Below are 17,027 nucleotides of genomic sequence, written 5' to 3' on the forward strand. Positions count from 1 at the left end.
TTCTTGTTCGTACCCAGCCCTTTCCACCATGGAAACAAAATCTTTCTGCCTCTTCAGTTCTCCACATCAGCTGTTTTCAGGCAGGAATTTGTGGTGATAAAGATCAGGCAGAGAATTTTAGAAAGTTACTTTTGCCTTTTTAGAAGAACTCTTTTCATGAGGCTTATCTGTTAGCCTTTACAGAGAGCAACTACGGCACAAAATGACTAAAGCTCAGCTTTCCAGTGCAAAGTCGTGTACCAGTGTGGTAAAGCTTTCCCGGTTCCTCATTCAGAATAGTAGGAACCAAGAGTCTGTGGTTAAGGATCAGCTATGTCTGAACGCTGATCGCCAGAGTGGCTCAGATCCTGATGTGTAGGTCTGTATTTAGTTGCACTCTGAGGCTTTCTAATCTTTTTCTGTGTAGAGGTTCATTCCAGAGCTGCGCACAGGTGATTTAAAACAATGTCACCCTGCCAACTTGCAGGGCATAGATTAGGGAAAGGTTTTCTGCATGATCTAATTTTTCCTTGAAAGAATGGAGGTTAGCAGAAGTAGAAGGCCATATTGTATTTGTGATCCGTATACTGAAAGTCTGATGCGACCAATGTGTGATACTACAGTGGTGAAATGATGGTAACTAGTCTCCCATTACTCTAGGATTAACTAAGGAAAGACCGCTTTCTCATCAAGCCACAAGAAAAAATAGAGATAGTAGGTACAGAGGTATAGTGGTATATAAATATGAGAGTCACTCCAAAAACTCAAATCCACATGCACATGCTAATCCTCTACAGGAAAGGAAAGCCAGTAGCCTCTGTCTGGATGGTCGAACTAAAAGGCACATTAAAGCAAAACTGTGGGTTGTAAAAATGCTGCAAGCTAGTTGAGATCCGAAAGCTGCACACCAAGTAGTTCTTACAATGCCCTGTCAACATAGTTTTCCAGAATTAATGTGCATCAGCTGTTCCAAAGTTAATGTGCAAATTAAACATCCCCTAACAGCTATTAATAGCTTTAAATAGCCCTATGGAATATAAATCCCAAATTTGGGGAGAAAGTTCCTCTAAGCTGTAATCTCAAAATAAATTAGTATGATTTATTTTGAATTTGCTTTTTAAAATTCAATAGTATTTAAAATAAATCAATAGTATTTATTTTAAGAATGTCATGTTAAATTTCTGAATGGAAAATTTGTGGTCATTTTCCCTTCATGTCCGTGACATATCCTCTTACCCTCTTACTCTACTTGAGGTTAAATTGTTCTGCTCTTTCTAAGAGCTTTTTTGTCAGGCCGAGTTTAAGCAGTTGAATAAGAGTTACTAGTAAGAGCTTAAATTTATTTACTAATAAAAAGCAGATACTCCAGTAAAGGTTTGCAATTGCTCTTCTGTCATACCAGTAGAAGGGATGTGTTCCTCATGAAAAAGCATGATCTGTGTCCAGCATTAGCAGGAAGACACATACAGCACAAATTGTCTTGTTGGCCCCAGAAAAGGAAAATTCAGATAGCACATTTTTTCTTTAGTTATATGGAATAGTCATGTCAGAAGGGAGAAAATGATGTTGTAGAGAGAGAGAAGCACGTGAAGTGCAAAAGTAAAACCTGTTGCTGATGCTTTTCCAGCCAGTAGTTCAGGATATTTTATTTTACAGCTCAGTGTGATAGTATTAGATCTGCACAGCCTGCGGATAGAAGTGTGACTTAGTGGTTTATTGAATATGCTGAAGTCCTCCACTGTATCGCCTTTAAAAAACACCTTGGGTACATAAATTCCTGCTAGACCACTATGAAGTATTTCAGTGCTCACTCTCCTTCAAGACACTTCCGTATGTGTTAATACCGAGTAAAGCATACATTGGCATAATGCTTTGCACTTATTATGCTTTCGGTTATCTGAGCGTCACAAGGCACTATTTAAACACTGAACCTGACAACCTGTCTTGTAATCTAAATAAGCGTTACACATTCAAATACACAAATGGAAATGGAACCAAATTCAAAAAATGTAACAGATTCATTCCATGTTATGTAGCGAGTACCACAGCTGAAGAAATCTCAATTATCCTCATTCATGGAGCCTCTCCCAAACATTGTCTTCCTTGTGTTGTATGGCATTTGGGTCTGTTGAATGAAGAACTCTTGCAATCCTTCTAATGACAACATCATTCCCATACCACAACCCTTTCTCATCTTGCTAGATTCCGCAGCAAGAGGTTCAGCTGTAAATATTTTGTATTTTGTTGTATTTGTTTATTTTGCATATGTATCACTGTATGGTCTCTGACTTTTGGTTAATAATACAGTAGCTTACTTATGTATTTAAAGATTACCTAGATTTCAGATAACTGCGCTTTTTCACCCATTTATCTTCCCAAACAGTTATGTTTAAAAAAGCTTTAGAAGTTCTCAGAATCATAGCAGTGTATTGCAGCAGAGGCTGGTATTTTTTATTTTGTGGAGTTTTTTAAACCTTTACAGAGCTCTCTTCCACATGTAAATGTTCACATTTATGCCCTGTGTAGGAGACTCACTTCTCCTGACTTGCCTTCATTTTCCCTCAACATGAAACCTTCACTAAACACGTTCCTAAGAGGGTACCATGATTTCTATCCGATAAGTGTATTGCTCAGTCCACCACCACTGGTGTCATTGGTTTCCAGAAATCAGTCCCCAGACTATGAGGACTGATCCAGCTACTTTTAATTGTGTAAAATGTAGGCTTCTTAAGTTAGTTATGTAATTTATAACTGTAGTCAAGAGAAAAAAATTGACTCTGACTTTGAAGCTAATTCATCAGATTACAGACAGAGGAAGAATTATATTGTAGAAATTCTTGCCTGACATGTTTTGCAAAGGGAGTGTAGTTACCTAACTTTAGAGGGGTCTAAATGTAAATGAGATGAATCCTACCTTTAGTATTTCTCCCGTGAATAAGAAGCTTCTGGTAGTAAGTGTGTGTGTATATTATTTTTATATCACAGTCAAACAGGGAAAAAGAGGTTCGTTCATTCCATTAAAAATCATTTTTATTATGATTATTTTTAATATTTCAGCAATACTTTGTAGTATTTTGGGCAGTATTCCATACACAGTAAAAAATATTTCGGCTTACTTCATATTCTTTTCTTACAACTTATACTCACTATAAAATTAAACATATTTGGATAATAAAGGCTAGAAAGAAAAACTCTTTATTTTGTTTTTGTGCAAGAATTTCTTATTCAATATATATATTTTCATCTCCTCTATAATTTTGTGTGATTTGTTTTATCATATGCTGGATGTGATACTAAGAGAGCTTTATTCCTCATTTGTAGACCTTCTTTTCTGTATTGTAGCCTGATATTTTGAACTAATTAGAGAACCAAGTAGAGTGAGGGTTATTAATACGCTGCAGAGTTGTCAATGTAGTTGGATGTTTATTGCATATTACATAGAGCAACATTTAAAATGCAAAGGTAGCAGGGTTTTTGCTGGAGGGTGTATTAGTATAGATAAGCAACATGTTTCTGTAGGGTGAAAGAATTATGCACCATAAGATTTCTGTGCATCCCAGAATAGATGTGTTAGAAAAGTCTTCATAACAAAAAACTCATTTTTTGTCCAGATCAGTAAAACACTATATTTTTTATTGTAGTCTAGAAGTTTCTGAAAAACATAAATTCTGAGTTAATACTTCTCCTAGCTCTCCCTTCAAAAGTATTTTTCATATCTGGACTTATTTTCTTTTTTTTTTTTAAGTTAAAAATGTCCTTGGTATTTATTCAGGTGGATGAAAGTACTTTGGGTCCTATCTCTCAGGATACCACAGGAAAAATAATATACACCCATAAAACCACAACCCTCACTCGCAGGTTTTACATTACACAGTGTATTTCCAAAACACTGTTATTAGAGCATTGCTATGTATTTGTAAGAATTTAGGTTGATTGTAGTTAAAAATATGCCTTTGAGATTTTGAAGAAAGGTCTGCATATGAAGAGAGCGGTAGGCCTGATTCTGCAAAGACTTTTGGGCACTAATGTTATCCATCATGTGGCACATTGAAAATTGAAGTAGAATAACACTATAAAGAGTATCTTAAAAAGGAATTGTGCTCTGAAGAAGTGGATAAACTGTTTTTGGTTTATGTACGTTTATTCCATTTCCAAGTTCTGTCAAATAAATGAGATATTTTTGAGCTAAAAAAAAGAAACATATAGGTCAATAAAGTGTTTATCAGGTAGAAGAGTTTGTATTTCTTACTTTTTTCTGCAAGTTTGTACTGATTTTATGTATATTGCCAATATATGTAGGTATCTCTGATATCTATGAAGTTTTTTTTTTTAGTTTAATAAAAGAAAAACAGATATTTTTGTTGCAATTGTTTAAATTCGAACAGTAGCTTAACCATAAGCCTGCTGTACCTCCGTGTAGGGTAAAGTTGGAAAGGAGACTGTTTTTCCTATTCTGAACCTAATTGTGAACCTAATCTCATCCTAAAGGCTCCTGGGCACATATTCTAATATAGACTAAATCAGTACTGAACTGGAATAACTCTTTTGATGTAGAGAATTCTTTTAGATGGCTACAGGTGAATCTGAGATGAGAATCCAGACCTTTTTTAAGTTTTAAAGAATCAGTGAATGGCTTTGTAGCTTCAAGTAAGGCATTCAATAGCTTTCTCACTTTGTGAGAAAAGATCCAAGAGTAAACTATGTTTCCAACAAAACGGTTAGGAAAAGCAAGTAAGATGTGAAAGGATGAAAAATATTACAGAAATACAGCTATTGTGAGATTTGACTCTTAGGGAGGTTTATTGTCACTGAAAGGAAGTGGCTGTCCTCTCCTGTATTCTGAATGGCTGAATGCTTTGTTCTTACAGTCCTCTGTTGCAAATTCCATACATGCTTGTTGAAAAACATGTTAAGTTAGTGACACATGGCAAATCTTATGTCAATTTCCCCCCCCCCCCCCCAGTTCAACTGATGCGTTAGGTTTTAGGATGATGCTTTTACTTCTTGAGGAGTACAACTTCATGATAGTAAATATGATTTGACGTAGCAGTTAGCACATAGGAATTTCGTGACCTTACCCAGCAAAGTTATGATAAAATACAATTTGAGAAAATATTTCTGATAAAATCTAGTATATTAGTCTCTGTCATAATATCCACAAAATTAGACATTATATCGATCCAGAAATATTCAGATCACTGTGGTTATGCAGACCAGGCAGACATGTGCATCGAATTGCATTCATTCCACTTGAAGTACTGTAAACTATCAGGTCATTTTACTGTGTATTTTCTGAGCTTAAAAATTGCTCAGTCATCATGCTTGTGTTAAACAAACATGCATGTAATACAATAGCTAAGTAGCCTTGACAAACTCATATTCATGAACAGGATTTCATTCTTAGGTGTTCGGATTTCTAAATCTGTATTTAGCTCAAGTTTGATGTTATAAATCGATGAGGACACGTAGGACACCTACAATGCACAAAAATATGGACAGAATACAAATAGACTTAAAGGCTTTTCAGCATCAGAATTGCTGGAGACTTCAGTGTTCTTACCCAGCCTATTATTTGGACTTTCACCAAGGATGAGAATTATTAAAAAATGGACTTTTATCAAATAATTCTGTAGAGAAATTTCTTATAGTTTATATTACATTCGTATTTAAAAAAACCCAAATCTTCAGTATTAGTAGGGCATAAGATGTTGAATGTAGTCTCCAAAGGTTTGAATTTACAAAAACTAATAATTAAATTAGTCACGCTGTTCAGTGGCCAGGAACTATTTGTGGTTTCTGAAAATTAAACAAGCTTTCATTAATAGTGGTGTTAATGACCAGTAAGAAAGCAATCTCTGATTAAAACAGTAGGGAATTAATTTTGCTTTCTTTCGGTTGTGCATGTTTCAGGTATGATACTTTCAAACAAAGAGGTAGTAATATCCTTGATTTTTTTAGCAGATGAACTCCAATTGTTTCTTCTCACAAGAAAAGATAAAAAGGGACTCTACCTGCAAAACATGCAGTGCATGCTCTTTCGTTATAGCTAGTGTATCTGCAATCCCTTACCTTGATTGGTACCTGAAAAATTTAGGGACTGTATTTGTTATATTTTGTTTTAATGATTAAGATGTCTTTTCCTCCTGTGAGTGCTGTATTTGGCTATTTGTACTTGCACAGGGTTAGTGAGCGTGAAGCTGCACTGGAAGGAGCTCTACGAATGTTGCAACAATTCTACCTGGATCTGGAAAAGTTCCTTGCTTGGCTTACAGAAGCTGAAACAACTGCTAATGTCCTGCAGGATGCTACACACAAAGAAAAGATACTAGAGGATGCCAAAGTGGTTCGAGAACTCATGAAACAGTGGCAGGTAAGTGTTTCAGTTTAGAGCCCTGGCAGATTTATGAAAGAATGATTTTTTTCAGTATGCAGCTACTCAGCTTAACAAAGCTGAAATTATTTTGAAAATGAGAACCGATTATACTAACTAACCTTTAAGTGTTGCTTTGGAAATTGTTGCAAAATCTAAGGTGAGACACAATGTGATTCTGTCTGACATCTTTCCGCATGTATTACATTTGAAACGTTATCTTGAAGCATAACGTTAAAAAGGTACAAAAATAAAATGTTGCTGAAATGGGCATTTAGATTTTTATTACCTCTTGAAAATGAATTATTCTACTAAGCTACATTCCTGAATTGTGCACTTGACACACATGAGCGTTTAGTAGGCATTTCTGATATTTATAGAAGTTATGTAAATGGTGTCTAGTTTATTCTCTGTAGCTTAACTGAATTAATTTTCCTCCATTTCCTCCTTTCAAATATTTTAGTTAATCTGGTGTTTGGCTGATTTTTGTCAGCATCCTCTGTTGCAATAATAAAAAGGGATAATGACTACACTTTTCACTGTTAATAACCAAATAGCTTTCAGACACTTATTTTCCTGTAGAAACCGAAAACGTTAAATAGAGGATGTTTTATATTTGTGTCCTAGAAAATCTTAAGGAAAAAAAAATCATTAGTTGAGATGGTACTGTTGAAACAGTTTTATTTTCATTGTGCTGTCTTTATTACAGTTGCTAGGAGAGGAATGAGCACATGCCTATGTGAGTTCTTAGGTTTCTTAAATATGAGACAGGTTGACTGTCTGTAAGGCAGAGCCCTTTCATCCAAAATTCCTTGACAGTACTTGACTTTCATGTTGAGTAAATTCAAAGCTGGAAATTCAAGGTGCTGAACACTCTATTCCTTAATTTATCATAATGTGAAAAATCATAATTATAACTCATTATGCTGAGGAAATTAAGCTGGATGGAAATACTGCCTTCTTTTTGCACTGTTATACTAATCCATTTTGTAACTATTTGACTGCACTGCTGCTAAATTCCATTACAGTATACCTTAAAATCCAGAGTTGTTGTACTCTGTAAAAGTGAAATTTGAATCACATTTTTAATGACAAATAGGTTCAATTATCTTTTTTATACTAATTTGATTTTATACTAAAATGCCTTAAGTCCCCATACGTTTCTGACTTTAGTTGGCATGATCGTGGAGAACAGTTTTGAATGGAAGATGCTTCTCTGTAGAGCAGTTAATTTCCGATATAAGCCTACTTTTTCTATTCTCAAGATTAGATTTTTAGGAGTAATGGCATTAAAACCGTTGAATTATCTGGTATTTGTAGCAGCTTTTTTTTTTGCTGCCACCATTGAAAAATGGTTCATTTGGCAAAACAGAGATTCATAAAAAATTGGATCCAGTGCTTCATTCTTGCGTGTAATTGAACTTTGTAGATCTTTTCAACTGGTATCTATAAAAAAAAAAATTCTATGTAAGAACCATCCACAGCTGTAGACAAAAGGAAAAATAAAACTGTAAAAATAAGTCTTCCCTGCACCCCCATAAATACAGAAGAATCTGCCATGTAACCAATTGTTTTGTACAATGAATTTTCTTTTAAAGATTTTGTGAACTTGTATTGAGCCATGAGATTAAATTTTCAATTCTTCCTTCCAGATTTTTGATATTTAAATATCAAGCCTTCCAAGGTACAAAAGGCAAAAAATGTGGTAGTGTCTTTATTTGTTTCACTTTCAAAAAGCAAGCATCGTTCTGTTCAGTGATCTGGGCTGTAGAAGAGCACTGACTCTGACATATTAGCAGAAGAAATATTAGTATGTAGATGCAAAACAGCAGCAATTCTATTGTCTTTTGCTCCCAAAGCGTTCCTACAGACCTGCCCGCCAGTAGCACAGTGATTTTAGACTTGATGAGTAAAGGGGGAAATGTTTTGATACTGTTTGTGGGTTTTTTCATTCACATCTGCCTGCTGATCTGCCCCTATTGAGATAGACCAGAGTTTCTTCCTAGGCCATCTGCATACCACTGCTTGTGTCAGCCTCTTTATAGCATTTTCAAGCCTTTAGAAGAAATCTCGTAATTCACAAGCACAAGTGGATTATGAAATACCCTTCTCCTGAATGGAGTCTGATTGATGCCTTTCTGACAGCTATTAGAATTGCTATTTTTCTTCTTGCTCAAGGCGAGGGAAGGTTCCTTTTTTCTACTGGAATGAGGAGAATTCTGTTTAAGTAAACAGAATGCTGTTTTGTTTAAAAATCATAGTCAGGAAAGCCCTTTTTAAAAATATTTTAAGAACTAAAGTGGCTATTCAAGATTTGTATCTTCTTCCCTTTCATTAAATTGTCACTGACTTGAAACATAGTAATTAACTGCAATTAATTTAAAAGGATGTAGGTTTTTACTCGCATGTGTTCCTTGTAATTTGGAGCAGTCGTTTTAGTCAGGTCACTTATTAGAATAGGGGCTTCAGTAATAGCAAATGTTTTAAGTTCAGGAAAGTCAATTGTAATGATTTGAACCAAGCAGTGCATTCGTTTACTCCGTAATACAGTGTGTTAATGTGGGAAGAAGTTGTAGTGACTGCAGCTTTTTCTAACAACTTGGCATCAATCTCAAGTGATAAATGCTGTTTTTCTAGCAATTCACCGTTGTTGGAGGAATGTATATGTGGAGGAGAAAACAAACTTCCTTATGCTTCTGTTTCTGCACTAAGTACCTGATATTTTTTCTGATGATGAGTGAGTTTTAAACAAAGTGAATAGACAATACCAGTAAAAGTCAGTTGGAAGCAAGGCATGGAAGTAAATTAGTTGAGACTGACTGTGAATATGCTAGCAAGTCAAACATGTCCATGAGCCTTTTCTCGCAGTGAGACCAGCTGTCACAGAAAAGCCACATCTATTTGATTAAGCTCTCTTATTAGAGTTACTGCATCCAACCTGTCTTGTGGGAATGATCCTTTCAAAAACATGCCTGGTGTTTTTCTGGAAGAGTGCTTGTTGGTCAGGCCAAAGCCATGCCATCCTACCACTTAACCATCCTACCACTTTATTGGTATAGACATCCACATTCCAGGACCTGGATATGATCCCTGATTTTATTTAATTTACTATGTGTACTGCTTGAAAGCAAAAAAGTAAGCTTTTGCATGGTTAGTCTTCCTAGTAACTGTTTTACAGATCGCCAATCGGATATGCTATGGTTCTTCTTACATGAAGTTTTTCATTAAAAAAATTTAAAAAAAAAGTTGAATGACATAAGGAAATGATTTAAAAGCCCCCCCCCCAGTAAATTTAGTAAGTAAGTACTCAGCTAAGAAATTGAAGAAAATTAATTTGATTAATTAAGTAAGGTGGGCAATATTTGCATCAATCATAACACAGTGTTCTATATCAAGAGTGTTTATTTTAAAAACTCTTCCTCCCACAAACAGATATATTCTCCTGGTAGTGGTGCAAATGTTGCTAATTTGTGTTGCTGCAAACCTGGATAATGGAGGAAATATTAAGGACTTTATTTTCTTAAAGTAAAATTGTATCGTTAAAACAATTTTATTGATGTCAGCTGACTGGTCAGAAAAGAGCGTAAGGCTTTTCATTCATTCCTCACTTATTATTACTGCATTGATTCTTCCAGTCTTTATTCGCAGCTTGTAAGAGTTCACTTTCACACTTCACTTCAATGCATTAGTAAGGAAGGAAATTAAGAAGACCAAAAAAGGGCTGTTTTTGCACAGTTTGTACATACAAAAGAGATTCAAATTCACTGAAACCTCAGGAATATACATGTATGTTCTTAGTCTGTGGAAAGGAGGTCATGCTCACTGATCCATACCACCACCCCAACACACCATGAATGATAATAAACCTTTCTTCTTCTGTACTGCGGGCCAGAAATGCACTTACCCTGGAAAACACACCAGACAGTGACTAGTATTCCAAGAAACATTATGTGTAAATTGCGAATGTATACAGACACATTTAAATGCAGTCTCTATCTTTAATATATTTTTAACATCCTCTCTATGTAGTGTAACCCCATGTCCTAAGCCAAAATCCCTGGGAGGGCTTTTCAGCCACATGCCAGTCCAGCTGCTTAATAAGTACTGAGGACTAAGGTAGGTACGCTAAGAAGTCAGATTTCAGAAAAACCTACCCTGTTTTTTATCAGACGTTCCTACAGAAGCTAAGTTGAGCATTGTAATTTTAAAGAATTATATTCTCATGTAGGAGGAAAAAACTCAGAAAATTTGCAACCGCATTTAGTTGTAAGCTACATTAAACTGAACCCACAAATTTTCCATTAAAATTTCATGCACAGATTTCCTGCCATAGGCAAACAAGTAGTTCACTGCAAGCAAGATGAAACTAACCAATAGGAGTGAATATATAGACCTAGTATCCTGAGACAGCTTTCGTATTTATTACATGTCAAAGCACTAGGACAGTAAATTTGATGTAGTCACTGTGTGCAGACAAGCGCACCAAGTACTTGCACAGCGGACTAATTCATAAGCGGCTTTGAACAGCAAATGCTTTGGTTGCCAACAGATCATTCAAAGAGGCAACAAGCTCAAGTGGTCGTGAAAAGATGTTAAAGGGTCAGGGACTGATAGAATTTTGGATAATGCCCGTTTACATTTTTCATTCAGAAGATGATTAACATGAAGAGTTAATGAGCAGAGTGAAAGGGAAAGGAAAGAAACTGCAACCACTTACTTTATTAATAATAAAGAAGCCATATGTGCAAACACAAGTGGGCATAAAAGGAGACCAGAAAAGGCCAGGCCAGGATTTTAAGAATGAGGACTTTTGGTTTTATGTGCAGATAACTCCTTGAATATGAAAGAGAACCAGGAAACCTGAAATCTCATTTATATTAAAGGAGAGTTAAATAATTAGAAAGAAGGATGTGCTTCAAAACAGCAGGGTCACTATTATCATGAGGATCACTGCAGAAGGAGTTGTAAGGAAGAACATTTTGCAGCTTCATTAATGGTCGTGCCGTTGGAGATGTATCTGTAGACATATATCCATATCTGTGTCTATCTCGGCCAGGAGAGCTTCCCAGCAAGTGACCTTCTGAAGCCGTGCCCCAGCACAGGAAAGATTCTAAGTGCTTTCTACTGGAATTACTATTTTCAGATTGATTTTTTTGTTTTCTACTTTGAGACAGTTTTTTTCCTCTCATCAGCCAGGCTGAAGGCAGACCGTAGTAAGTAAAACAAAGCGTTAGTTTCTGAGTACAGATCACTGCCTCACAAGTCCTTTGAAAGAAACTTTAGCTACTTAGGTTTATAGAGTTCACTGGTTAAATATGACATATAGGCTTAGATGTGCAGTCCCTGTCTTGTTCTTTAGGAAGGTGCAGGGACATGGGTAATGTAAAAAAAGTCATTCAGGATACTGAATTGTTCCTGTTATAATTCTATTTTAATTCCCTATTTTTAGGCTGTCAGTAGAAAACAGTGTTTTGATAAAATAGTTCTTTCTACCGATATTGGAAGCCTAAATCCCTGAGTTCAATAGTAGTTTTTTCTCTGGCACACTAAAAAAGTTTATCTCTACCTTATTGATCCAGCAGTTTTCTGCTTTACACTCTCAAACTCTCAGTATTTTTTAAACAACTAGCAAAATAATCTGTTATTGTACAGATAGTGTTTAATAAACAGAAGCAGTTTGGGGAAATCTCACATTTTTCGATTTTTTTTTTTGTTTTTTATGTTCAGAAACCATTAGATCAAATGTCACTAAAAGAAAATAAGATTAATATTTCCCTAGTATTTAGCAGAAGCAGAAGGAGAAGGGTGAGACTGACATAATTACACATTCTAATTACCTGATGAGGTAATTATATTAAGTTGTTGCATTATAAATACACTGTTTGTTTATATAAGCATGTATTTGCATGCATCATTTGTCTGAACTGACAGCAATGTAATAGTTGAGGTGATTCACTCATTTAGAATACTTTCTGGAGAATTTTCAGTGATAAAAACCAGTTACTCCAAGGAGTTGTGTAATTATGTGTTGCTTTTTATTGTCTCATTTAAATACATCCTATGTCCCCAGGAGTTCTGGTTTGTTGCGTAACTAGATGAGGGACATGAAAATAAAGAATTTTACTTTCTGATTTCAAATTTCTGGTGATATGAACTCTCTACTGTGCTAATTACTCTTCTGATTTGTCTTTTTAGCAGTAATTGTATTTGACATTTTATGCAGCTTATATAATATTAGATATAATATTGAAATTAGTATGGATTTATCCTGTTATTATGCAAATGCAGTCATTTTATATTAGGCATTTATTAAGCTGTATTTAGTTACATATTTTATCACTGAAATTTGACAAAGAATATTGTGTGTCCATCTAGTTAAACAATAACCTGAGAGTGCTTCCCATCTATATACACAGGTTACCAAAGGTATCTGAAATAATCTTTGATGCTGACTGATGTAGCACCTGTAGCATATACAGACTAGAAGTCTGATAGTGTATGATAAATGAAGCAATGTTGATGTTGTCCGCATGAAATGCATACCAAATTTTTTTTACCGCCTTCATGTTTGCTTAGCCTAGGACCTAAGTAGCTTTTCATTAGATTCGAGAGTTTTGCTGTTAATAATAGGACAAATATGCTGTACCTTAAATTATATTTAAGAATGAATTGTATGAGTGGTACCTTTATTTTTTCATAGCATTATTTTTATATAAAACAAAGGAAATGAACTGCAGGCAAGGCATTCTTTGCTGTTTGCTTTGCTGTTCCTATCAATATTTTGAAGGTGCTTGTTGTCTCAGGTGTCTATTTTTAAGGTATCCAAGCAGCTGTTTTCTCAATAGCAGAAATTTGAGGTAGGCACATGCTCTGTCTCATCTCTACAGCAGCACAGATCCTCTGAGACAATGAAATTCTTTGAAACTCTATTTCAAACATAATTTTGCAAATATACTTGCCCAGCACACTTAATTTTGTGAGCTGTTGCAAGTACGAGAGAGACATGAATATACTAGAGTGAGTCCAGCGAAGGCTCACGAAGATAATTAAGGAATTGGAGACTGACATGTGAGGGGACGCTGAGAGACCTGGGCCTGCTCAGCCTGGAGAAGCAAGGGCTCGGGGGGATCTTATCGATGTGTATAAATGTGCCCAGTACACGTAATTTTGTGACCTAGTGTATGGATTAGATGATGATCGTAGCTAACGGGGAAGAGAGAGAGCATCTGTAACATTCTTGCTCCGTTCAATTTATTTCAATCATAAGTATGTAAGTAATTCATTAGCTGGTACTTCCTGTCTGTGTTCTGAAGCGGGAATTCTCCTGATCTTCTTTTGCTTGAAATGATTCTCTGGAAGCTTTAAAATTCAAACGTAATGCTCATCCTCCACCTAGATTTTTTATGCTTAATCCTGCAGATTTACCTTTTACAGGAACATGTTGCCAATTCGGAAATAGAATCTCTCCCATAGTGCCGGAAATGGAATAACAATTGTCAGGTCCATCTTACTGCATGAACAATAAAATAGAATTTTCCAAATTTAATTTTGAACCCAAATAGTATTGCAGCCTAATCTGAGATAGGGCAAAATACTATGTCAGTGTGAATAATTACTATGCAGAGTTTATGAAGCAGATACTATTTTGAAAACACCTGGACAAGAATTTTTCAATACATTGCTTGGTGGTCGTGGGGGAGAATTTTTCTTTTTTTTAATAGTAAATACAAGCTGATCAAATGAAATCTCTATGAACCTGCTCTTTTAGTTTTGACAGGAGTGGAACTCCTGGCCAGAGTGAGAAAACTCCCTCATGGCCAACGAATGCATAGTGGTTATGGCACTCGTTTGCAATATAGAAGACGTGCAGGACCATTCAAACTGAGACCAAAGACATAAACCTGAATCTTTGCTATCTCAACTAAATCCATGATCACCCAGATTATATTGAGAAAAGTCTTCATCTTCCTTGGGCTTACTTCATTTTATAGAAGTAATAAATATGGGTTTAAACTCTGATCTGACACACTCGTGGCAAAGAAGCTCAGCAGCCCCGTGGGCGGCATTAGGTGAGCGTTGTCTGCAGGTGGATGAAGGTGATCCTTCTCCCCTACTCCGCAATGATGAGGCCATATCTGGAGTGCTGGGTCCAGTTTGGGGCTCCCCAGTGCAAGAGAGACATGGACATACTAGAGTGAGTCCAGCCAAGGGTCGAAAGGATAATTAAGGATTTGGAGACTGACATATGAGGAGAAGCAGCAAGAGCTGGACCTGCTCAGCCTGGGGAAGAGAGAAGGCGCAGGGGGATCTTATAAATCTTTCTAAATACCTGATGGGAGGGGGGGTAAAGAAGACAGAGCCAGACTCTTCTCAGAGGTGCCCCGTGAAAGGAAAAGTGGCGATGAGCACAAACTGAAACGCAGGGAATTCCATTTAAGCAGGAAAAAAACGTTTACTGTGAGGGTGGTTGAGCACTGGACTGGGTTGCACAGAGAGGCGGTGAAGTCTTCATCCTTGGAGATTTTCAAAACCTGATTGGGCATGGCCCTGATCAGCCTGCCCTAGGTGACCCTGCGCTGTGCAAGGGGTTGGACTAGACGAGCTCCAGAGGTGCCTGCCAGCCTCGACCATTCTGTGCTTCTGTGATCTCTGATCTGATCACATAATCACTGGCCATATAGTTAGTCATTCTGGAGACTAATAAATTTTTACTTGCATATCCAAAATGGAAAACTTTTAATATGAGAGACTGAAAAATGGAAACCCTTCTTGCTATTTCTTTAGAAAACTTCCTAAGGCTCTCCCAGGAGTTCGCAAATGGTATGTTTAAGTGATTGAGGAGGAATAGTAAAAGAAAGAGCTGAAGTGAGAGAGAAAGGACTAGAAATAACAAAAATAATTACAACTTTTTCCATGACTCTTACTAGTAGAAACTGACGGGGAGATTGAAAGGTGAATGCTGGAGGTAAATGGTGCAAGTAGTACAAGCATTTTTCAGAGCACTAGAAATTAAAACAGCTTTTGTTCCTTATGCTCAGAATCAAATTCTGTGACATTTGGCCTCCGTGTGTATTTCCCTTGGTCTGTTACTCTTATGCCTGAAAAGAGTTTTTTTTTTTTTTTAGTTTTATGAACCATAAATAGGCACAATAATCTGGTGATACAAAGGGCCAAAGACACTTCTTAACACACTTTAATGTCATACCTTTCAACTACATTATGATTAGTGTGCTATACAAGGCACAAAAATAAGGACATTATTGGCTTAAAGAGTGTATAATCTGCCATCCTAGTGTATAATCTGCCAACACAAGTAAAATTGGTGAAATCAGTGAGATTTATTACATAAATATAAGAGTATATTTATGTGTTTAAAGGTTTAAGCCCTAAAACACATGCAAATTTGCGGCACTTTGAAATGCATAGTAAGGATCAGTTCTGAGAATAATTGTATTTATATTAGTTTTATATTACTACAGTTTGTCATCTGAATTGGACTTGGTTGCTTCTTTTGTTATTTCTTTTTCCCTCTCAGAACAGCAACAGTTTCATTAACACTGCTTAACAGCCCAGTATGTGGTCAAGCAGTTTTTTGTAATACTAACACACTACTATTCCTGCTGTCTTCTGAGACTGTGATTTTGCTTGATTCAACCAACAATGGCAATTTCAGTGTTGTTTCCGTATCATGAAGTGCTTTGATGTAGGAAAGGATGTGAAAAAGGGGAACAGGAGGCTTTCAGTGCTCTGGAGAATAACACTGAAAGGAGAGAAGGAAATGCAGGAAATGGTGCAGCTGTGTAGAGTCAAGTTACTGCATGGTGCTACGTTTCTGGAAAGCTGAATACCTTCACAGGAAAGTTTAGATGCGGATTCTCAATGGAGAAGGCAATGCCACAGCTGTTCTTCTTAGCTGAATATCAAAGATAAGAGGTCAGGAAATCAACAATAAAACAAACAGATTATCTGAATACATAGAGGTTGCTACTTTTATCAATCATTCTGTTTTAATTAGTTTGGTCTGGATAATCTTTATCATAAAAACAGTAAATATATTCATGCTGCAGCTTATCTAGGAGTGGATGCATTTATGTTTCTGGCATTGTTTCTGAACTTAAAACCCTAATCAATGTTATTTTTCTTTTATATGGTAAGATGCTTATTTTATTGATTGATCTAGTACTTAGTCGCTAGAGTGAGATGTAAGTATTCTTAAAACTTATTCCCAGGAAACTAATCAACTCTTAATTGTCAGAAATCTCACATATAAAGTGGGCGTTTGCAGACAAGAAGAAAGAGAATTTTTTTCCTTTAGTTTCTCATTTACATAACTCCTCGTAGTCAAATGAAAAAACAACCGCATTTGTCAAAAGAGTTGAATAACGTAATATATGCTAACTTAGTTAGAGACTTATGTTTTTCTCTTGAAAAAGTTTATTGAGCACATCAGACGGATGGCTCTGAGACGTCACTCGTATACCACTTGTGTAACTTGTGGTGAGTTAATTAAAAGTAGAAGGAGGCATATTCTTGATTCTTCTCCTATAAGCATGTAAATATGAAGCACAACTTAGATGCCCCTTTTTTTGTCCATTCTAAAAAAAAAATAAAAATTAAATATTGCTGTCCTGAAGCACGTTTAGAGCTCTGGGAGTAAAATCAGGCTTAGGCAGCAGTA

At 36.0% G+C, this 17,027-nt stretch overlaps 1 protein-coding gene across 10 annotated transcripts in view; it reads left to right on the top strand.

The window, feature by feature from the left end:
• The window catches only part of DMD (dystrophin), a 1,217,172-nt gene that overhangs the window by 940,977 nt on the left and 259,168 nt on the right, over positions 1–17,027 (top strand). For all 10 annotated transcript variants that reach the window (XM_068917030.1, XM_068917051.1, XM_068917057.1 and 7 more), the window contains one exon: positions 6,160–6,349. In XM_068917030.1, coding sequence (XP_068773131.1) covers positions 6,160–6,349 — 190 coding nt within the window. The remainder of the gene's footprint in view (positions 1–6,159; positions 6,350–17,027) is intronic.

Source organism: Struthio camelus, chromosome 1 (assembly GCF_040807025.1).
Source record: "Struthio camelus isolate bStrCam1 chromosome 1, bStrCam1.hap1, whole genome shotgun sequence".
NCBI lineage: Eukaryota > Metazoa > Chordata > Aves > Struthioniformes > Struthionidae > Struthio > Struthio camelus.